At 31.7% G+C, this 25,786-nt stretch overlaps 2 protein-coding genes across 2 annotated transcripts in view; one reads left to right on the top strand and one right to left on the bottom strand.

The window, feature by feature from the left end:
* Positions 1–8,511: 8,511 nt before the first annotated feature.
* LOC108903756 (gustatory receptor for sugar taste 64a-like) lies at positions 8,512–12,715 on the bottom strand (the record flags this gene model as incomplete). The annotated part of the gene is made up of 8 exons (XM_023454187.1): positions 8,512–8,571; positions 8,628–8,717; positions 10,061–10,134; positions 10,222–10,226; positions 10,722–10,879; positions 12,152–12,277; positions 12,343–12,491; positions 12,541–12,715. Coding segments are annotated over 8 exons (837 nt in total), but the record flags the coding sequence as incomplete, so codon positions are not given.
* Positions 12,716–18,374: 5,659 nt separating this feature from the next.
* The window catches only part of LOC108903755 (gustatory receptor for sugar taste 64f-like), an 11,358-nt gene continuing 3,946 nt past the window's right edge, over positions 18,375–25,786 (top strand). Inside the window, exons 1-2 of the mRNA XM_023454192.1 lie at positions 18,375–18,660; positions 21,168–21,356. Coding sequence (XP_023309960.1) covers positions 18,375–18,660; positions 21,168–21,356 — 475 coding nt within the window. The remainder of the gene's footprint in view (positions 18,661–21,167; positions 21,357–25,786) is intronic.

The raw sequence follows: 25,786 nt of genomic DNA, 5'->3' as shown, positions 1-25,786 counted from the left end.
TATGATAACGTCAACAATGGTACAAGAAAAGAACGCTTGAAAGTTAGCATACTGGAATTATATATATTAATATGTATATTATATGTTAAACACGTCTTACCAATATAAATATTGTGGAAATTATATTGTAACTGAAAAAGGAATGGCTGAAAAAGTTTTTTGTTAAATAAACCTCGCAGAAATTGTTTTTGTTTAGGTAACCTTCGCAGTAATTTACCCAGGAAAATTCTACTGCCTGCATTAAACCATATTCAACTAAAACGAGTAGTAATATATACAGTATGTCCCAGGATGGGGTACCGCACTCTTGTAATCTTTTTTATTGTTGATTCTTCGAGAAAATATGTAATAAAACATACATCAGGGATTAGGGCGTCCAAAATATTTCAAAATGTGAAATTTTCCCTTAACCTTTTTATTTTTTTTTTTGTTTAAAACTTTTTTTTACCAAGTTTTTTGGGGACTTCAGGAATTGTTTAATTTTGGGTTTTGTTAAAAAAGGAGGATTATTCCCTTTTTTCATTTAGGAGGCGGGGTTTTTTACTTTTTTCCTTTAAGGCGGCCGGAATTTTTAAAAATAAGTAAACTTTTATTTTGAAAATATAATATAATTGCCACATCGCGTCGCGTCGTCGGTTTAGGTTTCTTGACATTTCGAAAGACACATCGCTCTCGTCCTCAGAAGTTAACTCTGAAAGTTTTCGAGTTTTTGAAAAGAGCGGTATGTCTCTCGAAACGTCAAGAAACCTAAACTGACGACGAGGCAATCGGCCCGGAAATTGTTCTACTACATATTAACAACTACCACATAAGGCTGCAAACGAAGTAAATGATTTTCTAATTAAAAAATAAAAATAACAAATTAGAACTTCAATTAACAACAGCAAAGAAGCAAGTACTATTCAACTTGTAAACTTTCAAGTAATACACATTTTTCTAATCTTTTTCTAAATTCCTTGTAGGTGCTGTGCAAAACCATACTTATCGTATCAACTTCGACGTCACCTGTTACGTGGGTGTTGTATATTAATGAAATCGTAATATTAACCGTTGGTAGAAGGAAGCGCAAAAACAAACGCTTAGGTGGGGAATTCTGGAAGGAAGCTTAAATAGTTGAAGTGAGAACAGTGTGGAGATGGGAGTAAGACGATCGGTGGGCAGTGAGGCAAAATAGTGAAAAATCAAAGTGTTTGATCCGTATTAATTAGCAGGTAATTATTCTGTAAGTACTTTGTCGTTAATTGTTCTATGTAATCTTATGATTGTGATGGTTACAGATGTTTAATGATAATAATTCTTAGTATGTTTAGCCACCATTGCTTTATGCTCAAGGGCATATATTTTTCTAAGATAAAATTGTTACAATTATTATTAGCGATTGCTCATCATTTATTACATGTTAAAATATGTATATATTGTCGTGATTGCCCAGATATTGCAATAACAACTCTTTTGTTTCACATCTAACTTGTTTTGTCATGATTACATTGTTCGAAAAACAACTAATAAAGCGTTTCTTGTGCTCACTTTATATCATACGTCTATAAGAGCCTTGTTGAATTTACTAACATTTTCGCCCTTGAGGGACGAATCTGAAAAAAAAAAGAATAATTAAATACAAAAAAAGAATTGCTAAAACAGATCTTCCGAAATCTCAACACATAGCTGGATTGCCTCCCGTATGGGACTCCAGTACTTTCCGGCCCTGCCGGCTAACTAACACCAAACCTCTTCAGTTTTATTTGGAAGTGTGTATGTTTATTTCGAGTGAGGTGGCATTTAGTGATACATTAAATAAGTCGGAAGTTATTCATCATTAGCAAAGGTTTATGCCTTTTGTCATCGGTTGTTTTGTATTTATATTTGGGTAGTTAGAGCAACGATCGTGGGTTTCTCTGCCATCCTCTTTCCCCACAGGAGCTCTAGGTGAGCCTGGCACTCTCATTTTATGTTAAATGGTTGTTAATGTTTTTGTTGTTCTTTCTATTTGTCACATGTTTAATTTGAAGACTGTTGTACGTAAATAATAAAGTTAGGTGTATNCTGCCTATTCCTGATTTAAACCATCTGCAGGCTCGACTTATAGACAAGATTCGTGAAATTAACAATACCCCGAGCATCTTAGAAAATGTCTTTAATTCTTTGAGGAACAGGTGTGAAAAGTGCTTGGAACAAGGAGGGGGACACTTTCAGCAGCTGCTTTAATTTATTGTTATAACAAGGAGGGGGACACTTTCCGCAGCTCCTTTAATTGTTTGTTATTGTTATCACGATTATTCTTTAAAATAAAGTTATATAGTCATTAACGTTATTGAAACTGACAGCTGCTATACAGCTCGTTGAGAAATGAGGTTAAGTTGGTCGCTATAAGCTACTCCCTACGTCCAATGTGTCAGAGCCAACTTCGACCACGTTTTTATTTGAACGCTCGTTATGTATGTATTGTCGTGATTGCCCAGATATTGCAATAACAACTCCTTTGTTTCACATCTAACTTGTTTTGTCATGATTACATTGTTCGAAAAACGACTAATAAAGCGTTTCTTGTGCTCACTTTATGTCATACGCCTATAAGAGCCTTGTTGAATTTACTAACATTTTCGCCCTTGAGGCACGAATCTGGAAAAAAAGAATAATTAAATACAAAAAAAAAGAATAGCTAAAACAGATCTTCCGAAATCTCAACACATAGCTGGATTGCCTCCCGTATGGGACTCCGGTACTTTCCGGCCCTGCCGGCTAACTAACACCAAACCTCTTCAGTTTTATTTGGAAGTGTGTATGTTTATTTCGAGTGTGGTGGCATTTAGTGATAAGTCGGGCGTTATTCATCATTAGCAAAGGTTTATGCCTTTTGTCACCGGTTGTTTTGTATTTATATTTGGGTAGTTAGAGCAACGATCGTGGGTTTCTCTGCCATCCTCTTTCCCCACAGGAGCTCTAGGTGAGCCTGGCACTCACATTTTATGTTAAATGGTTGTTAATGTTTTTGTTGTTCTTTCTATTTGTCACATGTTTAATTTGAAGACTGTTGTACGTAAATAATAAAGTTAGGTGTATTTATTCCGCTTTTGTTTTATAAAATTAAAACCATACTTCCCCTCTTTAAAGTTAGTAGCCAGCGCCTTTCGGTCAATTAAAAATATATCTATACAACCTAGGTATTTCTTATGACGATGACGTATTTTTGGCCACAACTACGTTTATATTATTTTTTCGATCGAACCCGAGGTTGTTATACTACAGTGCATATGCGAGATCATTTCTTTATTTATGGTGGAAACAGCCTCCTGAACTTCTTGCCTAAGTATATTAATGTTATCGTCAAAATTGGTTGTATACATTTTTTGCTTTAGATGTTCCTATAGGAAATAATTTAATGGGGACAAGTCGAGTGCCCGTGCAGGCCAAGGTATTGGTCCATAGCGTCCGATCCACTTGATTGGGAAGTGAACGTCAAGCCAGTTTCTCACTAGAAGTGTGGAATGTACAGGGTATTCGTCTTGTTGAAGTAGGTATTAGTTTTCTCATGAACTCTAAATTTTCGTTATCTAGTTCTGCCAAAACAAAATTATTGATAATTTCCAATTAGGAATTTTGTTTAAGATTTTCTTCCAAAAATATAAGGAGCAATTATTTTATGATATATTATGCCACGCCACACTAGACATTTACTTTTTTAAATTTTTGACTATTAGTTATCAATCGAATATTTTGATTATCCTTAACCCAGTATCTTCAATTTTGAGAGGAAACCAGGCTATTAATTGTGAATGTAAATTCGTCAATAAATAAAATATTGTGATAAAAGAATCTGATTCTCACCCATTGTTAAACAGTGGCGGCTTGTGACATTGAGAATAGGTGAAGCATATTCAATGATTGACTAAAAAGAAAAGAAAGTGCCGCAGGCAAAATTTTTCAAATTTTCAAGGTCAAACGGCTTTAAATGAATCTAGGGATTTTTAATTGCATTTGCAATATTACCGAAAAATTGACGTCCGCGAGAAGGATTTTCATTTAGATTTTATAAAAAATAGAATTATTAGTTCGGCTCGTGGATATAAAAATAGCTACAGATACTTCCCCTTTTTTCCACATCTAGAGAAGGCACAGGTCTCTCGCAATTTAAAAAATCCTTTTTTTTCCATCTGGAAAAAGACGTTTCCAATAAAATACATACTGGATCATACATAGGAAACATTTCTACAATTTTTGATACAAAACAAATATTAACAAAGAACCGTTGTAATCGTGCACTGGCGACGGAGATGTATCGTATAAACTGTTTAAAGGTAGGCGATGGGCGATGGCGATGCTGCTTCAATTTCCACGTCACTCGTTCCCCCACGCCGTAGTTTACTCACGTGTTGGCTGCCTCGTTGCAATGACAACCGCCCTAAACTACGCTATGAAGTGAAGCGGAATACATACTGATTTCGATCCGCGTCACTTATTTGTGCAATACGTTGTATACGTTGTTGTTGCTATACGAGGTTGATCTTCGCGTTCAACGAAGGCAATGTTTTTTTTAGAAGGCGTTCATCGCACATTTCTGTGTATAAAACAAACACAATACATTTTCAATATAGAATTATACTTACCTAAATTATAAAATTTATATAAAATTAAAAATAATTTTAAATTGCATAAAAAACGGAAATTTTAGGTGAAGCGGTGCGTCATTTGTGTCACCTGGCGAGTCGCCACTGACGATCATCATCTCCATCAAGCAATTTATGATTAAACACTGATTTGGAATGATAGATTTTGTTCTATCTTCTATTTTATCTATCTTCTTCTATCTATCTTCTACTAAAATTCTTTGAATATGACCTGCTAATATCTACGTTTTCTGACCTTTTCCTGAGTGACATCTTTGGATTGTCTGCTACAGAGTTATCATATCGATATGAAACATTACCGATTCCATAACATTTCACACGATAAATTTGTTGCACCAGGATTAGCATTATTAATAAAAATTATTCGGTGGGCAGTTAATAAAATAAATATGTTGACTTTTACATTAATAAGGAAATATCCATGGTAATTATATGGTATGTAAGATAGTTAAATATTCCGGCGTCTTTTTGTTTGGAAAATGTGATTATTGATCTTTTCTGACTAAACCTCGTATATAAGTTTTTCTTGAGTTAAATACAGTTTTTAACGAAAACAAAAATTAAAGGCACTTTGCTTAAAGAAAATTTCACATTTTGAAATTGTTTCACGCCCTGTATAATTTATTACATATTTGATTATTGCCCATAGCTTCCCAAGATATAAGCAAAACTTTTTATCGAAAAATCAGCATTAAAATAATTTACAAATGGGCGGTACCCCATTTGGAGATACACTGTATATAAGTATTTTTAGAATTAACAAAATACAATGTACAAATTGATTTTCTCCTATGTTCTGAATAAGTATGTTTGTAAGTATATTCTATAAAGATATCTCTAATCACTGTAGGTGAATGTTTTTCTTTACGTACCTTAGATGGTATAATGATTAGTAGAAATTTTTCGCTTTGTTGGTATCTGATATATGTTAAGAGTAACTCAAAGATAATAAAATAAATTGAACTATTGACATTACTTACTCAAGAGAAGAACGATGAATACTACAATGATACTATTTATTTTTTTGTTCAGTTTAGGAGGCCATCCGTAGAGAGCCATTGAATTTTCCATTCTACTCCAAGTTTTTATAAACTGGGGCCATTCCCTAGCTAGCTTTATAAACAAAATGCTAGAACATACTTCCATCAAATATAAACAAAGCTTATGGATATCGGGCATTTTAATTTTAACATAAAAGCTCTTCTTCAATTGAATCGTTGTCAAAAATATCGCTCCAGCTAGAGTCAATAGCGAATAAAGCATTCTGCGAGATAACCATGAAAATGTTACACCTGAGATTTGCGGGTAATAAATACCTTTTACAGGCATATATCCCAAAATTTGTGCTGTTAACAATATATTTCTTATCGAGACGTGAAAAGACATGTTTTTTTGAGCTGTGTTCCTAGAAATAGCAGCTGCTATTTTGTTCTGTCGTTTCATTTTGTAAAATACGCTCCACATAGCACGCGATGCTTTTATTAACGATTTGACAATACTAAATCAACTCGCACTCAATGTTGTTTTCAAATGCCACTCTAATAAAATATTTACGTCATTGAATATCGCTAGTAGTTTATTTTATCTTACCCAATGAAGTTCACTACATATTACATATCAGAATTACTAAAACTCCGTGCAACAGATATTATTTTGAATATAGGTATTCTTTTTGGTATTACAAATATCTATTTATTATTTATCATTTTACATTTCTGCACAGGTACCTAGCAAAGACTTGAATATTTTATTATATTCAGAAGAAGAAAAATATTCGAAAGGTAAGTAAATTATCATACAAATATCAAACCGTTTAGTCAGATATAAATATTTTTACTTCTGTGATTTTTGTTTGGGTACACAATTTTATTTCGTTTCACAAAGAGCAAAAAAATAATTTGTTGCACTGTAAAAAAAATCGGTGTGATAATATTTTAATTAAAATTGAGTATTTTAACTAAAATTATAATTACCCGTTAAATAAATTCTCCAAATAAACTCGTGTTTGGTACATTTGTACCTAAATCAGAATAAATGCCATTATTAAGTGACCCCTCCCTATGCTATGGTTGTCGTGCGTTGTGATTGTCTATTCCCATCGCCCCCATTAGGATATCTCGTGGCGTGGTGTATGGCGTGTAGTGCTGGACAAGTATCCGTTTATCCATTTATTTTGGGGAAAATTATGTTTAAATGCAGTGGTTTGATTACAATAATTAAAAACAATAACATATTGAGGATGGATTAATATTTGATTAAGTAAACGGATAGTTAGATTGTTACCTATACTTACTTACATATTTGTAACGTACAATATAGGTTATGGCAATCTATTCGTCCGATTAGTTAAACATTTCTTTTAATCGAGGCGTAAAATATTGTCTCTCAAACAGATCTGTATCGAAACCACTGTGGCAGCTTAGAAGTTTATGACAATGATATTTAAATTAAAATTTAAAAATAATAGAAAACAAACCTGAGTAAAAAATGACTCAATAATAGTTAAATTAATTGGTCTTAGAAACTCAGAATAGTCAAAAGTCACTCACTTGATAGTTAGCAGAAACTCGAATTTAAGTAAAATTCAGTCACTTCTGTTGCAATAGTTTCACTCATAAAATTTTAGTTATACTCATACCTACTAATAGAGTGAAAATTTCACTCAATTGGGTGAGGACAGAAATATTGATTCATTATTGAGTAAAATTAAGTGAAATTGAGTAATTTTTTTCACAGCGTTGGTTAGAAGAATGTTTTTCTACTCATACAAAATTAAAGATTTTTTCATTGCTCAGTTAATAAGAAACTGACAATTTCTCGCTCTTAAAACGAAAATGAAAATGTAAGTTTTCTTAATTAAAAAAACTAACTAAATTTTCATGAATTAACTTAGTTTGAAAAGAATCTAAAAACAGTTTTTTTAAATCGACAAAAAATGTCATCTTATATGTATTACTCTGTGGAAGCAACTAAAAATGTAATCATTAATAAATTTAACAGTTGACAAAACTTGATAGGAAATACTATTTTTGGTAGTGCAAAATATACCTACTATTGATTTTTATTTTTGTACTGGGTGTTTTGGAAAATGTATCACAAATCCAAAAGATAAGTTAACTTAAATTGGTTTATTATTATCCAATGGGCCCTCAAAGTTTTACCCATTCATTTCAGGACTCCCTGTATATTATGGAGTAAAGTCTGTTCGACTTTAATACAGTCAATTGCGTTTTTCTCAGAAACGGTTCAATTTTAGCGATTTTAATAACCAGAGTAGGTACGTTTTTTATGAAAAATAAAAATTTACATTGCATTATCCACCCATATGGCCAACCACAAAAGAGCTATGTAATAAAATGTCACTTGGTAACCTCTTAGTTAATTAGGTACCTGTCTAGCAGCTCTAGCTGATGGTAAAAAACTAATAATGCTGACATATGTATCACTCTCAGAGCTTCTATTAAATTTCAATGCATTATTTTGTATTTTAAAAAAGATTTGACTAAAATTTAATTAAAGATAAACGCATTTGTTGTCTTGTCAAAATAAAAGTCAATAAGTTCATGGTCCATAGAAAAAAATTGTCTTATTTGTTGTTGTTCTATCAACCTCTGAATTTATACGTTTTTCCAAAACACCCTGATTAAACTCAGTTATTTTGTTGTAAAGAACGGCGTAGACAGTAAAAAGTTTCCCACCTAAACTGCTTATAGTCTTTTATAAATCAGGATTTTGTTAGTCTAGTATATATTAGTGTTTTAGGTAGGAAATCCTTTTTTGTTGTCAGAAATACAAAATAAAATAGAAAACCAAAATATGTGATTTAATATACATATAGTTAGTTTATTACTTTTTTATATTTCATTCGTCAGCTTTGCAAAATACATTATTTGATAGTATACATTTGTATTAAAACTAATTCGTAACTAACAATAGCTCCAGCTATCTGAAAACCAATAATAAACTCAATATAGTTATTAAGATTAAGATAAAAAAACTTACACGTAACAAAAGTGATCTTGATATGATGAAGAAGCCACCACCACTTAAGTGGGCCGGATCCTTTGCAATATGTACTATAAATCTTTCTATCTGAAATATAAAACGTTTTGTAACGTTTTTTTCGAAAAAAATTTAACTGTCAATAAGGATTTTTTCATCTTTCAGAGTGATATTCATTTACAAAAACAAATTTTGATATAAAGAATACAACGGGCTGATTGACTATAAACTAAGCGATAATGACATGACATTAGATATATATGACACACATGCTTCATTACAAAAAATAAACAGGATAAATAAACTTTTTACGTTATAAATAATTCGATACAAGGAAACTTTTGGCGGTTATACTGGGTGAATCACAACTTATCCAAAAAAATTTGGGAATAGATGCGGCAGGAGAAATGGAGTCAATATAGTAAAAAAAAATTTGTAAAATCCTTATAGTTTCCAAGAAAAAAAATATTGAAGTATTAGTACATTCAACCACTACATAGCTGGACAACTGTAGTCTCTAGCGTAATTCGCAATACGCGTGGAGAACCACGTGGCCTCAGCGACTCTGAATACTGAAATCTGATTTTGCAATCGTCGTTGCAATAGCGTTTACCTGTTATCTGTGGCGTTTACAATAGTTTTTTAGTAGTTAGTGTCAAAAATGGTTTGCGTGTACGTGTGTAACGATAGCAACTCGGAGTTGATATCGTTTTAATTTATGGTGAAGTAAAACAACATTTGTATTATGGTGAAACATTTGTGTTATGGTGAAGTAGTACAACATTTGTGTTAGTTCGTAGAAACTGGGTTAGACGAGCCCAAATGTGTTTACACGTCGATGAACAAAATTTTGAACAGTTGTTGTAACAGGTAACAGATATGTCAAATTATTTTATTAATTCAAACCACAAATTAATTTTATTAATTAATAATAGTAATAGCGGCAAAAGCAGTTGAATTTGCTGATATAAAATAGGTGTTATAAAATTCTATTTACTTGCGAAATTCTTTCAAGTTTTTGTCCGTTTTTATCATACTTTGCGACCGTGCCGGTCGCATTGTACGAGGTCAGCTTTTACAGTGGACCAGTTTCCAGTACTGTGCAGAAGTGCACTTTTAAATCATTTTCGAACTGCAATTTTTGATTTTTTCTGTACAAAATTGTATTTGTAAGAGTCCCCTGTACATCTAAAAATTTTTTTGGATAAGTTCTGAATCACCCTGTATATTTTCCTTATTGTATTTGAGTTACGTAAACAAAATATTAATCTTTTTTTAATTTAATTTGTTTTATATATGCATCTAAAATTGTATCAACTTGGAAATCACCCTGTAGATCAAAATGTTACCTAGTGATAACGTTAAGAGAATTCTTAATTTTTAGGTACTACATACAAAACGATCTTCTTAAAAATCTAATTAAAGTAACATACCTCAATGTTATAAATTTTCGAAGGAAGAGAAGTTAGTACATCTAAAGGATTCCTGCTCTCACAATCTATTTCTGCTGCAAACAAACATACACAGATTGTGCGAATTATTAAAAATCCAAAGGAATATATAAAGTAAACACGCCGTATAAACATCTGATTACTTTCGCTGTAAAAAAAAAACATTTATTTGATTATTATCTTAGGAATTTATTGTTTTATAGGTCCATACAAAACATATACTCTTTATTGTTCTTGTAATAAAGTTATTCAGGTTTCATGGTATAGTATCTGCAATCACAAAAAATGATTAGAAAAGTTCCTTGTACTTTTTCTTATAAATTTTCTAACTTATGTACCTAGGTTTTAGGCTCAAGGGTTTAATATTATTTAATAATTGTGAAGTACCAGTGTGATTTGACTATTTTTAGACGAACAAAGCCCTTTTGTTGTTGAATATACTGATATTCAGAAAATTAAAAGTGAAGCTACATAGTGTCACCATATTGGATTCACAAAATAAGTGGCTACGCATAACATAAAAATTTTGAACCATCAAACGTCTTTGTACGTTATTTCAATTCTTGGACGGGGGGGTAAACTGTCATAGTCATAGTTTCTGTACTGATAAAAATTAATAAATTAACTAAAACAGCCTACTTACTAGTGAAGTGTATACATAAACTGTATGAGGACCACAAATAAGTTATGCATGAAAGAAAGTACAATGATATTTGTCATTAAATGGTTGGTTAGTTTGCAAAGTGCATTTAATCTAATATAGTCCTCTCGAACAGATTGCCAATGTGATCTATCGATAATCTAAAAATAAATTAATTATTAGCAACAGGGCGATTCAGTCATAATATCATTAATTTTAACTCGGAAGGCCTAATAAAATAAATTTGTTTTTTTAACCTTTTCAGTAAGTAAATTACCCCTTAACTCCCGCCAATTCGGCACCCTTACGTTTTCTGACTGAGACCATAAACCGTTCGAACATAGAAGCGCAACAGCGTTGCCACATCAGCACCACATAAATAATAATAAAATATTCAAATCTACCACTATTAATAGCATCTTCCGCATTGTTTTCCCACAGATTTGTAGATCACGCGTTATAGATATGGAGAGAGGATGTGTAGAAGTATGCAGAATGCAATACAACCTGCAGTTTATTTTGGATTGTTTCGCGTGTCGGTCGTAACGGCTAATTTTTCGAATTTTGAATATGCGGAAATGGTGGTTTTATATGGAGAAATGCGAATGCCGCCACAGCAGAATATCGGAGGTGTTTCCCTCGTAGACAACATTTTCCGAGTCCGCGAATCCTCGTGCGAGTTTTTCAACGTCTTCGCGATATCGGGTCTTTGATACCGCAGAGCAACGACAAAATGACTTGAATATATTTTGAAAATATTTGTTCATCATTTAAATAATAAAATTTTAAATACTTCGATAAACTTGAATTTGACATTTATGATCAAAATATTTTGCGATAATTGAAGAAGCCAATCTAAAAACCTCTAAGTGAGGAACATAGTTTTTTCAACTTGTTTTCGTAAATTGTAAAATCGGTCTCCTTCTACAAAAGTTCTCTATGTCCCATGTTTGGTTATTGAGATATGGCATACCTGGAATCTCACCAGCAGTAGTTGCTTGCAAAATTAACATTAGTATGTTAATAATATTTTTTGGCAAGGCATGCTCGGCAAAGGCAAGCAAGTCATTAATATACATATATTAATTAATACATATTTTAACATTTTAAATTATTATTGGCTGAAGTGAGCAAGAAAAAACATAAGTTTCTAAGATAGTCAATAAAACTGTTTATTTAAGATGTCTAATACTAGAAAAATATTTAAATTTGGCAACGTCGCTTCAGGCCGACATCGAGTTTACCAGGACTGGTCCAAAAAGGGGTTTAAATAATGATTTGAAATTATTTTCTTCCAACGTAAATATGCAATTTAAAATTGTTTTAATCGAGGATTTGTATTCTACTCATCTTTCCCTATGTTCCCTTAAAATTAATGACATTATGACTGAATCACCCTGTATAATGAAATATCCGTAATGTAAAATACTTGCCTTGTATTTTGACATTAGTTTAATTTTGTTGCCAATTTGCGAATACCTTTCTGAAAGTGTTATACTTATCAACATTATAAAGAGGTCATTATAGTTCCAAGTGAATACAGAGTACACTTCAAAAATCTAAAACCACATAAAGCTTTTGTTAAAAACAAAAGCAATTGCTTTCAAAAATTTTTTAGAGTTACCTCTACGAATATGCCAAACCAAAGATTGTATGGAATAATTTTAAAGATTTGATTATAATTTCTCCTGAAATATATTTCAATCATTTCTGCTTTAGTCACATTTGTCTCTATAACAGCAATTTTATTTGCGACAAATAATCCATGTTCACCTAAAACAGTTTAATTTCATATTAAAAACTAATAAATGTAGGTACTTACCAAATGCAGCTAGCATTACGAAAATTGATGTAATTTTTAATTTTTTATATAAATTGCTTGAATATGCATACGATCTCATTGATGAATCCACTTCTGCCCATTTTTTCATTAAACATGGCCATTGTCTAGCTAAGTCAATGAAAAATATTTGTATAAGTAGTGTTGTTGTAAAATATATTAATCCGACTGAAAAATACATTCAATAAAAAAAAATAACCATACGTTTTATGTGTTACCAAACGATGAGAGGGACTCCAAGCTATTTAGATGTTTCATAAGGTAGAAACATAGATTTATCAAACTAAAAATTAAATATAGCAAAGCGTATATTGACTGTCTCGATCGCCAAGAAAAACGGATGGTCCTGAAATCGTTTCCTTTTAACCCCGATACTGGAAAAACAGCAAAACATTGCGCCAAAGCTAGAAATGGATACAGCACGGTTTGTGTACTGTGAATTTTTCGACCTCTAACCATATCTCTAGTCTCCTGTCAAGATTTTTCGTTAAAGTCTTGTCTATCAATTTTTTCCCGCATTAATAGTGGGTTTTGTTATGATTTTAGTCAATCATATCTTCATACCGACTATGAAAATATTATTTTACATTTCATTTGAATAACATATTTAATAATACAGGGCGGTCTTAAATTGTCTCCCGGTATTTTCAAGACGGAGATTACAGGAAACATAAGGATGCCTTTTAGGAATATAACAGTGACTTTAAGACTACCCTTTAGCCAATATATGGAAATTGAATAATACTGCCTATGTTAGTATGTAGATGCTCTAAGGCTAAAAACATATGAATAACATATTTCGAAAGACTTTTAAGATATAACAAAAATATGATATCTATTGTACCCTTATTTTGTGATGTTCCTACCTGCCATCAGTAAATCGAATTTTTTTTACATGTGTAAGAAATTGTGAAAATATAGTTCAGTTTGAAGGAAATAATAATTTATAAAATAGATATAATATAAAGTCAGAGTAACAGAAAAAATAAGTAAACATTTCATAAAATCTTAAAAAAAAATCGGAAAACGTAAACAGAACATGATTAATGCAAATTGACTGGGAAAACTGAGAGAGACCGACTTGCTACTTTCGACTATTTCGCAGATGCTTTGCTATGAAAGGAAGACTAAATGTCGAAAACAATTTTAACTGATATCTTAAAGGAAAGAACGCCTCGACCAACATTATAGACCGGGAGATATTAGACTGAAGTTCGACGGCGTCTTTCTCGTTTATGCCTCTGAGAGTACTGAAAGATAACCGAGAGACAAGTACAATAAACTAAATTTAAAAGATGGGCTGCGGGACACCTTTGTGAAAATTCGAATTTCCTTTTCAAAAAAATTATGTGTACAGCGAACGTATTCCCCACTTATGCCGTGTTCATAAGTTGAAGAGAAGTATCGATTTTATCACAAAATTTTTTTGGCATAAGTGTCGCAAGGGACCTAAAAATGGAAAACTGTAAGAAAATGTGAAAAACTTTTTTTTTGTCTACCAATTTCTCATTAATGCCAATTAGAAATATGACATTATTATATTCGAAAAGCTCATAAAAAACATTGGCATAAGTCCTACTAAGAACTAAAGAGAATAGAGCTTTGGAAAAGCTGCGGAATATTTTTATTTTCATTCTATAACTTTCTCATTTATGCCGTTGAAAATTTATGATACTTACTATAAATAATGTACTGTGCCAAGTAGGCATACCTAAAATGTGAAAAATCATAAAACCGAAAACTCATATTTTTGATATGCTTTTAAGTCAATAAAAATTTGTATTATTTTAAGTGTTATTGTTTGTGTTAATTATAATTAAAAATTTGTAATTCTAACTCTTTGAGGAAGCATTCTGACAACTAAGTTGTCAGCGATTTTTCAATTCAATTAGTATTAAATTGAAGGAATTAGTGATGTACATGGTTAAGTCAGATATTTTATTCATTCGAAAACTGATATATTTTTACAAATATTTAACAAAAAATCAATTTTGTACAGTCTATGCTCGAGCTAATCCACAGAGCTAGTCTGTCTGTATACTCTTGCTTGACAGAAATCTGGGATTCTGGGATTATTCCGAAATCATAATTCATACACGCCACATAGTGGCCACCAAGAAAAAGAGCGTAACATAGAAAACTTTTTACAGTAGCTAGTAGATACCTCTGTTTGTAAATCTCGTGACCTTGTTTCCCCTACTGAGAAGTTATTCAAATGGAGTATAGTGCTCAGCTGCATTTAAAATTCATTTAGTTGTTATTTAAGTATACTTTTTAAAATGACCAAGAAATAAAGAAAAATTCCTATTTCCCCAAATTCCAAAAAAATATGTAGATCTGGCATCACTCTTTCTAGGGCTGCTCCTCACGTTAGAGAAATTGTGCTGCCCTCTGTTAATGGATTGTATTAACATATCGGAATACCGGAGTCGGAATTGTATGAGTAGTGACATTGTTACGTTGTTTTTTTTATTATTACTTTGTTTTTTTTTTTTTATTAAATTTCGCGTGATTGTTCCGGCATGAAAGGCCACACGTTTCAACGGCAAAAAGGATGGGCAAATGGCACAGACTGCCAACGGTATGACCGTTCCAACAAAATACGCACCACTCCGACTTTTCAACAACTCAGAGTGGCAAATAAACATGCCAGGCACCTACCTTTTTTAAATCCNTAGTCGGCTCAATTCAAGTAGATCATCCTTGCACTGTAGCGGTTAATTCAAATTATATAATATTTTTAATGTTTAAAATTTAAATATATTGTTCATAAATACGTATGGTCTATTGTGATAAAATACTCTACTCATAGGCACAAACGAGAAATTTGTGGCAATATTATATAATTTTTCTTTTTCTGATCATGACTCAAAAAATTATTAAAAATCGTTTCTAAAATGGGGCGGGCTTATACCGAAATAATGTATTATTAACTTTCATTAAATACATGAATTACTTATATTTATAAAATTAAAAATAAGTATAAGTATTTCGAAAATTGCGTAGGCGATGAAATAAACTTTTTAAAAATTTTTACATACGACGGTACCATGCCACTCTTGAAAATGGCTTTTAATAATATTTTCTACTCGTGTACGAAGCGGCATAAACGAGAAAATTGTGGAAATTTTCTATTATTTTTCTACTTTGTCTACCTGACTCGTATTAAAATTCAAAATAATTTACAACATGAAAATCCAATGTGGACATATGCCTACATTTATATGACTTTATAATGTAGTTTCCTACATGCATGCAAAATGGCATAAGCGAGATAGACGTAACAATTTTCATTAATTTTCCTACAACTTTTCAAAAAAATTTTAGCATATAGTCCTCACCAGGGACTTATGCCCTTTAAAAAATGAATATTTTCACTTTTTTCTTTGCAATAAGCTTTAATTTATTCACGAGAAAAAAAATTTCCGTAGCTTTTCCAAAGCCCTATTTTCTTTAGTCCTTAGTAAGACTTATGCAAATGTTCTTTATGAGCTTTTTAAATATAATAATGTCATATTTCTAATTGGCATTAATGAGAAATTGGTAGACAAATAAAGATGTTTTTCACATTTTCTTACAAAGTTTTCCATTTTTAGGTCCCTTGCGGCACTTATGCCAAAAAAAATTTGTTATATAATCGATACTTCTCTTCAACTTATGAACATGGCATAAGTGAGAAATACGTCGCTGTACACATTATTTTGTACACTGTACACCATTTCGTATTATAAAATAGGCAGCTAGAATAGCAGCACAAAATCGTAACTTGTGATTAGCAAAGCAAATTAAGGACCTTCCTTATTTTTGCGTAGAAAAAACAAAAAAATATTAAATCCAATTGGAAATTTATTGGAAACATAATAGGAAAAACAAAATTGTTCCTAAAAATATTTGAGTGTGAAATGTTTTGTGTATATTTATTGTTTAAAGTTTAAAATCCTAGGTTTTAAAGTGTCAATTTTAACGAATTTTCACAAAGGTGTCCCGCAACCCATCTTTTAAATTTAGTTTATTGTACTTGTCTTTCGGTTACCTTTCAGTACTCTCAGAGGCATAAACGAGAAAGACGTCGTCGAACTTCAGTCTAATATCTCCCGGTCTATTAAATTAAAACCTCAATATTTAGGAAATATTAGGACCATTCGTCAGTAACATCATTAGATGTATATCAGTTTAGAAGTTATTAGTTCACATCAGTTTGTCACAATGAAAACTAATAAGTTTATAACACTGACCAGTTGGTCCACAAAGTTATTCTTTCCTTCAATATCATCAGTTAATAATTATTATGTTTTTCAATTGACGATTATCACTGTTTTAAATTAAATACACTTTTAATTATCAAAATACGGGGCGTTCTTAGCGAATGGACATTACTTCAAAGGTGAGTCAAAGTAATCAGATTTGGACCAAGTGACCTTAGTCATGGAATATTTTATAAATATGCGTCCAAAAATTAAAAAAACGGTGACGTATAAAATCTTACCAAAACTGCAAAAATGAAGATACTTGATTTTGCAAATTGCAATTGGTTTCTGCATATTTACACAATGTGTATACCAAATTTCAAGTGTCAGCAAAGCTTCGAACAAATTTGGCAAAGTTTCGAGTTTCAGATGCCGATGGATGTATAAAACCTTATAGAATAAAAAGTTTTGCTCTCCTGATTTTCGGCTTTAGCGTCATTATTGTATATATATTGAACTATAGTTTTCGAAAGTTTTATCACTTTTTGTTTATATTTGACATTTTTACAGCAACTTAAAAAAATTGGCGTTTTATACCGTTTTTTCAATCTCACGGCTTTGTTATTGCAAATTTCATAATCGGACCACCGCCATTTTGTAGCTATTTTTATTACGAACAAAATCATGTCCTAAGCATTTTTTCGTACAAAGTCATCCCGCTGAGTTATTTAAAGAAAACTACTAAAAAAAATTTTTTTCACGATTAAATTGTTACTAACTTTTTTCCTGATAAAATACTTTGTCAGCAAATTAGCCTGTTATTGTACTCATCATTTAAAGTATTCCTGTGTAGTTATTTCCGAGTTATCAAGAAAATGTCACCAACAGTAACTTTTCGGCCTCTGCCGACTGGAGTACGGTCCTTTTATCAGAACTAAAGAGTATATTTTTAGTTTTAGCTTCATTGAGTTTCAGTTTATTACTCCCGAACCAAATTTTAGCACTATTCAAACCATCATCATATAAAAAGCTCACACCTCTACTAAGCAAGGTAGTACCATCGGCAAGAAAAATACGCTCAGTGTCAGACAGTGACATGGGTAAGTCATTTATGTAGAGCAAAAATGAAATCGGCCCCAACACAGATCCTTAGGGAACACCGCATGTAACGGGAAGTAAATCAGAAGTAACACCATTAAGATTAACATACTGTACTCTGTTGCTCAAGTATGATTTAAAAAGACTTGAGTAAAGTTATAAGACAAATTTGGTTAAAATAGAGCAATATTTCGTTTAGTATTTCAAATTTTTATTTTTTTTTTTAAGCGAGCGTTTAAAGAGGTATTCTTTATCCAGTAAAATATATCAGTTTATTTTGACATCCTGTATAAATTCCATAATTAATCGCGTTTCGTCGGAAAATAGAACATGAAAAAACAAATTTATTATCGAATGTCACGTTCGGATACGCCCCTTACGATAAAATAAAAATAATAACTAAAAATTATTGACATTAATTATTGTAACATTGTTTAAGGGCGCATTTGGAGCAGCACGCAATGAAGCCATACTTCATGCATTAAATTTATTTTACTTCATTAACTTGAACCGGAAACGTCAAAGGCTGTAATGGTGTATGTAATTCCACAAGAAAACGTATTTAACGTCAACATAAAACCCAAATATGTGAAGGAGAGCCGAGAAAATATACTTAACTCTTTGAAGTTCTTTGTTATATGTTCCCAGTTCTTGGGAATTTTGCCTGTGGAAAACATTACAGTTCCAAATAAACTACGGTTTCGATGGAAGAGTTGGAAAGTTCTTTATACTCTGTTATTTATTGGAATGACGAGTTTTGCATCGACTTTATGTTTGTTGGATTGGTTTTATGCTGGATACGTCTTTAATTCACTAGGTAATATTTTAATGAAAATAATTACTATGTATTTTTCGTTACAATGTCTATAACGAGTTATTAAATTTAATTACCTAGTACTCTAAATGCTTTGTCGAGTTTTGGAATATTTAATTAAATCAGTCCAATAACATGTCACATTTACAGTTCCAAGTTATAGCTTTGGACTGTTTTATTAAAGTTTAAGAATTAACCACTATTTTTAATAAAAATAACCGTCTTTTTTATCTCGTTTATAGCTCTAATATGTATTATATTGCAAAGTCACTTTGGATTTCTTCTATTTGTATCTACACTGACAAAAATAATGCGCCATAATAAAAAATGGGCTGGGTTATAGCCCAGGCCAGTGTCTCTGATAAAATCTGAATTCCAATTTAAAGTCCTCCTAAAGAACTCCTGAATCAATTCTTTTTTATCCCATTAAGAAACTCTTCTAGAATGGGGTTTCACGATTTCGAACCGACTTGAGTAGTCAGTGACACGGAAAAACGTTAGAACTCATAATCTCGTTGTACCATAACCTCATAACTCTATAACCTCTATACCTGTTGTTTGAAGATTTTGATCTCAAAAACTCGTAATCACTGATTGTACAGTCAAGGAAGTACTATTACATTTTTTGAGTGTATATACAAACAAAAGCCTTGGGTGACTTTACGATGTTACAACAGTACTACACACTCAATTCCTCAGAGTTTCATGGTTATATAAATAAGTTCAATAAGTAATGCGACCAAATTCATAAAAAAAATCATGTATTGAACATATTCATACAATTCGTCGAACATTTTCCTCCCGAGTATATACACTCCTGGAGGCTATGCTTCCAGGCCTGGGAGGAATGCTAGAAGGCCTTACATACCCCACGTACAGGGTCAAATTATATATAGTCAAAATAGACTTATCCACGGTTGCTCNACTGACAAAAATAATGCGCCATAATAAAAAATGGGCTGGGTTATAGCCCAGGCCAGTGTCTCTGATAAAATCTGAATTCCAATTTAAAGTCCTCCTAAAGAACTCCTGAATCAATTCTTTTTTATCCCATTAAGAAACTCTTCTAGAATGGGGTTTCACGATTTCGAACCGACTTGAGTAGTCAGTGACACGGAAAAACGTTAGAACTCATAATCTCGTTGTACCATAACCTCATAACTCTATAACCTCTATACCTGTTGTTTGAAGATTTTGATCTCAAAAACTCGTAATCACTGATTGTACAGTCAAGGAAGTACTATTACATTTTTTGAGTGTATATACAAACAAAAGCCTTGGGTGACTTTACGATGTTACAACAGTACTACACACTCAATTCCTCAGAGTTTCATGGTTATATAAGGTAAGTTCAATAAGTAATGCGACCAAATTCATAAAAAAATCATTTATTGAACATATTCGTACAATTCGTCGAACATTTTCCTCCCGAGTATATACACTCCTGGAGGCTATGCTTCCAGGCCTGGGAGGAATGCTAGAAGGCCTTACATACCCCACGTACAGGGTCAAATTATATATAGTCAAAATAGACTTATCCACGGTTGCTCAAAGTTTACCAATTTTACTATATCGCACACTACTTCGAGCTTAGTAAATCCTTATGTACCTATTGGTTGATGTGTCTGTTTTTTCAAAGGCATTTAATAAGATCACAGTATGCTAATTAACAAATTAAATTAATTCCCTGATAGAATAAATGTTGCAATCGCGGCAGCTTCTGGAGTTCCTCAAGGCTCCATATTGGGCCTTCTTTTAATTATAATTTTAATTAATGGCGGATTCAAAATAACTTGAACAAAATCTAATGGTGTCGTAAAAACAAACTTCCGCTAAATATTAAGAAACATATTGTTTCTTATCATTGTAGGAATCATGCCGTTGAATTTGACTATGGATGGACCGACCAAAATGGATCGTCCCTCACGTGTCCTGAATACTTTTTTGTTCTAGGTGTGACACTTGTCGCACATATTAAAAGGGTAGTTTCGTCTGTTTCCAAAAATGTAAGATTTGTCATAGAAACAAGGCTTTTCAGAACCAATATTTATTTACCCTTTTTAAGTCTTATAAGGTCAAAATTGGAAGTAGTTCCTCATATAGGAATATCTCAAAGCGATCTTCTCAGAAAATTTTCAAATACGATTTTCCAGAAATTATGTAGCAAGATCTAGTATTACATTTCATTTTCCGATTCCGTGCACTGACATTAAAATCATTTTTATGTATACTAACTAAAATAACTTGCAGATTGACATACTTTTTGCACTAAAATCGATATTAGAAAAATGTTTCTGTTTTAGTATTGATAGTGATTTACATTATTTTAATGTTCTCAACCTGCCGATGGCTGCCGGTCGATGTATCCAATAAATTAATAAAAATAAGTAAAAGTATGGTATGAAAATATTTATACTTTCAGTTGAATAAATTTGAATAATACTTCGGTCATTTAATTTTTATTAATGCTATTACAATTATGTTATTACAATTATTATTATTATTTCCAGGTATAACTATATTCTATTCATCGGCATTGGTGACTCTAATACTGTATGTAGATCTAGCTCGTTCTTGGCCCAAATTAATGACGTTATGGTGTAGGATCGATAAAATTATGAATAATTCTTATGGATATCCAAAATCACTAAATAGAAGGTTCTATATAGTATCAATAACATATTCGATACTGGCTTTAGGTAGTTATTGCTTTATTTTTTTTTCACATAGGTAGAATATACAGGAAACTGACACATATTCCTGGGGTCAAAATTTTTTTTCCAAACAACTTTAAAATATTTTGTCCGATTTATGTGTAATGTCACTTTTTTACACTGTTCAATAGGTCCGGTCTATGGCCTTGAATAGCAACAGTATCAACCTCTGAAACTATTCTACAGCGGCTCGCACATCATATATTTGGCAAACTTTCGGCGATGTCTTGTTTGCACAATGTAATAAAAGATCAGTGAGGAGTGAGGTTTAATACGTTTATATACAGAGTGTTCTACAAAATTCCATGACAAACTTTGACAGATGGTAGCAGGGTTAATTTCAAACATTTTTTCTTATAATTTCATATTTAAATCAAAGCCTGATAAACAAAAGTAATGGTTGCTATAACAATAATTATTATTTGTGTCATTTTGTTAGTGTTAAATAAAACATGCATTTATTTACAACTGAAGGCTATGCAGATACTTTCTCTGTAAATGGGTATTCCAACGGGAACGCCATACAAGCAGCCCGAGAATACCGACGAAGATACCCCCATAGACATCAACCTTCGAGAAGAAGGAAGCCCTGCTCCAAAAAAGGGTATTCTTCCTACTGAATTGAATGTAAAAATGGAATTCAATTATTGTTAGGCGTATAGCAAGTAATCTTCATTTATAACCAAATTTTGTATGGCGTATATTGAACAGAGAAATGTTACATCCGTTTCATCGCCAAAATGTACAAGCGTTACATGCTGGAGATGCTCCTCAGCGTTTAGAATTTTGTTTATGGTTACTTCAACAACATGCACAAAATGATATATTCATTTCGCTTGTCGTGGGGTCTGATGAAGCGTGTTTTACTAAGGATGGCATAAATAATAATGAACATATCTGGGCGTTACAAAATCCGCATGTAATTAGATCAAGACGATTTCAGCATCATTTCAATGTCAACGTTTGGGTTAGCATTTTCAACAATAATTTACTGCCTGTACTTGTTTTAAATGATCATTTCAATGCAGATCTGTATAGAACTTTATTGGAAAACAACATTTTTGATTTCATTGATGGCGTAGGGCTTAATATTGTTCAACATATGGGGTATCAGCACGATGGTGCGCCACCAAATAGAGGAAGACAAGTAACTGCTTGGTTAAATGTTAAACCGCGTTCCCCAGATTTAAATCCTTTAAGGGACATATGAAGCAGCTTGTCTACCATGTTGAAATCACTACCCGTCAGCATTTACTTGAAAGAATTCAGGATGCAGCTAACCATATAAGAAATGATCCAAATCTCATCTGTTCAGTGACGGAATCTTTAGTTCGCCGATGTAAGGCTTGCATTCGAGCCTAGGGTGGACATTTTTAACAAAATATATGTAGTCTTAAGGTTTATACAAGACCTGCTCTCTCAGTTTCTTATATGCTTTCCATTTTCCTGTAATATCAGCTAACCATAAATTCTGAGTCAATCTGCACGTGTTCGAGATCGCGTGTGTCCACGGATGGAGTTGACAAGAGGAGAAACTCTTTCATTTTTGACTTTATCGAAAAATGTCAGTCTTTATGAGGCTGTTATACAAACATCTTAGTTTAGATATACTGGCATTATATAGGTCACCAGCTGATAATCCTTATATTTTTAATATTTTAAACTTTCGAGTTTACAAATGAGCATTATCTTTTTGTAGGGGATATAAATATAAATTTATTATCATCCATGACAGATTATGTTGTAGAATATTGTAATATAATGAGTGAATTAGGTTTTACATCGACTATAAACGAGCCCACAAAAATAACAAAAAACTCAAAATCATGCATTAATCATATTTTTATTAAGTCAAAAAATAATAGTTTATTAGAATATATTCTCCCCATAGTTTTACAAAGTAATATCACAGATCACTGTACAACCATATTACAGATAATACTAAATAANAGTCGTCATTTGATAACCCTGCATATGTAATTAAAAAAGTTAATTACACCCCTTGACTTTTTTCTTTGGAGTGCCCTAAAACAAAAGGTTTATTCAAACGATCTGCCACGTGATAGGGATGTATTAAAAGAGCGCATAAATGAATAAATGGGCCTCAAACTATTCGCAAAGTATACGAAAAATTTATTAAGTTAACGGAAAAATGTATTGAGGTGGGAGGTGCATGTAACAGAGTAAAGGTCAAAATTAAAATTTTGATTTTAAAATTTGTATTAAGACATTATTTGAGGTTATAAACAGATTTGTTTTATCAAAAATCGTGTAAAATAATAAATAATGGTACTTCTCTCTTTTTAACCCTGTATATCTAATCTAAGATGTTGTATGACTGTCTCATTTTTTCGAGAGGCAGAACTTTTTATAAAGAGTGACACACTATATAAGAAAATATGTTTGAAATTAAACCAACTCCCATCTGTTAAAGCTTATCATGGAACTTGTAGAACACCACACCATAGTAACAGATACCACTTAAAAAAAATTCTCTTAAAAATGTCCAGCACATTGTATTTAAAAAACATACATTTTTAAAGCCACTAGAAAATTTCCTAAAACCTTAGTCATGCCATTTTTGGTATGAAAGTAGAATGTAATAAGCAAAATCAAACATCATTATTCATACTGCTTATTACATTGTCCGCTTAATACGCCGCAATTTCACTGTCCCTTTTAATGTTATAACCTAACTTCAATGTTTTAATTCATGTACAGAATCAGGATTTTAAAATTAATTTATATAGTTACAAAGTTTTTCAAAAGAGGACTAAATGAAGTTCGGTGGCCTATGGAAAGGGTCTCACCGGGTTTCCACGTGAAATCTGCACTGGCGTGTTTTTTAACAGTGGTGTCTTCAGTGTGTTGCTTGTTGATAGAAATAACTTTTGACCAATTATCAGAGCTCTATCTTTGCTCATTTAAAAAAAAATGGGGTTGCAACCCTTAACTTCAAAATCATTTTTCTATAAAACTATGATAGATATTTGAATAAATCCAACGGCATATGAAAGCTACTGATAAGAATTATATTGCATATTTTTTTCATAGTTTTTCAACTATATAAACAGTGAGAAAAAAAATTGAAAAAATGAAGGGTGTTTTTTTGTGGTTATTTCTCGAGATACACCAACCAAAAAAATCACGTATAATCAGTGAGTCTTAAGCTACAATGCATAGCAGTTACATAGATCTACGATGGGTGGATCATATTCAAAATAATCATATTATGTTGCTAGGTACAGTATTGTGAACTGATACTTGTTAGAACTTTAGAATATACCACGACAGTGATGTGTGAGATCTTTGTGAAGTTACAATATTTGTGTAAGTTTTAACTGACGTATTACACTTACAGATGTTATATAAAAAGATATCGGTATCCGATTTTGTCATAATTAGTCTGAAAATTAAATCTTTATAGTAAGCCTGTAGACTCACAATGGTACGAATATTGTATCCCAATGTCACCTTGGAACAAATGGAACAAAATCAATTGCGGGTGCGCAAGCTAACAGACGATCCAGTCAAGCAGAGGTTAATTTCAACATTGTTCATGGGTGAATGATTCGTTTCTATATTTAAAAAATAATTATAAATAAATATTAAATATGCGACCGAAGATTTTATTGTATGTTGAAAATTAAAAAAATCATTATTGTGAAGACTTTTTAAAATATTCGACATTACATATATGTGCTTTTCATATCAATTGAAGCTATAATAAGGCTAGTGAGTATAATATTCGGTTGGATATAATTTTGCATATTTTTTATTTTGTTAAAGCCTTTATATTATTGTAAAATGGAAGACAATAGCGGTATACAAAATAAATGTATTAACTGTAATCGAAATAAATCCATCATATAATCCAACATTTTTTTTTTATTTCGATTAAAGTTTATTCCTTTTTTTTTTGTATACTGCTATTGTCTTCCATTTTACAATAATATAAAGGTTTTAACAAAATAAAAAATATGCAAAGTTATATCCAATCGAATATTATACTCTCTAGCCTTATTATAGCTCCAATTGATGTGAAAAGTACATATATGTAATGTCGAATATTTTAACCAGTCTTCACAATAATGATTTTTTTAATTTTCAACATACAATAAAATCTTCGGTCACATATTTAATATTTATTTATAATTATTTTTAAAATATAGAAACGAATCATTCACCCATGAACAATGTAGAACTTAACCTCTGCTTGACTGGATCAGCTGTTAGCTTGCGCACGCGCAATTGATTTTGTTCCATTTGTTCCAAGGTGACATTGGGATACAATATTCGTACCATTGTGAGTCTACAGGCATACTATAAAGATTTAATTTTCAGACTAATTATGACAAAATCGGATACCGATATCTTTTTATATAACATCTGTAAGTGTAATACGTCAGTTAAAA

Source organism: Anoplophora glabripennis, unplaced genomic scaffold (genome assembly GCF_000390285.2).
Source record: "Anoplophora glabripennis isolate ALB-LARVAE unplaced genomic scaffold, Agla_2.0 scaffold154, whole genome shotgun sequence".
Classification (NCBI taxonomy): Eukaryota; Metazoa; Arthropoda; class Insecta; order Coleoptera; family Cerambycidae; genus Anoplophora; species Anoplophora glabripennis.
The sequence above is the reverse complement of the archived record's forward strand: the minus strand, read 5'-3'. Positions and strand labels throughout refer to the sequence as shown.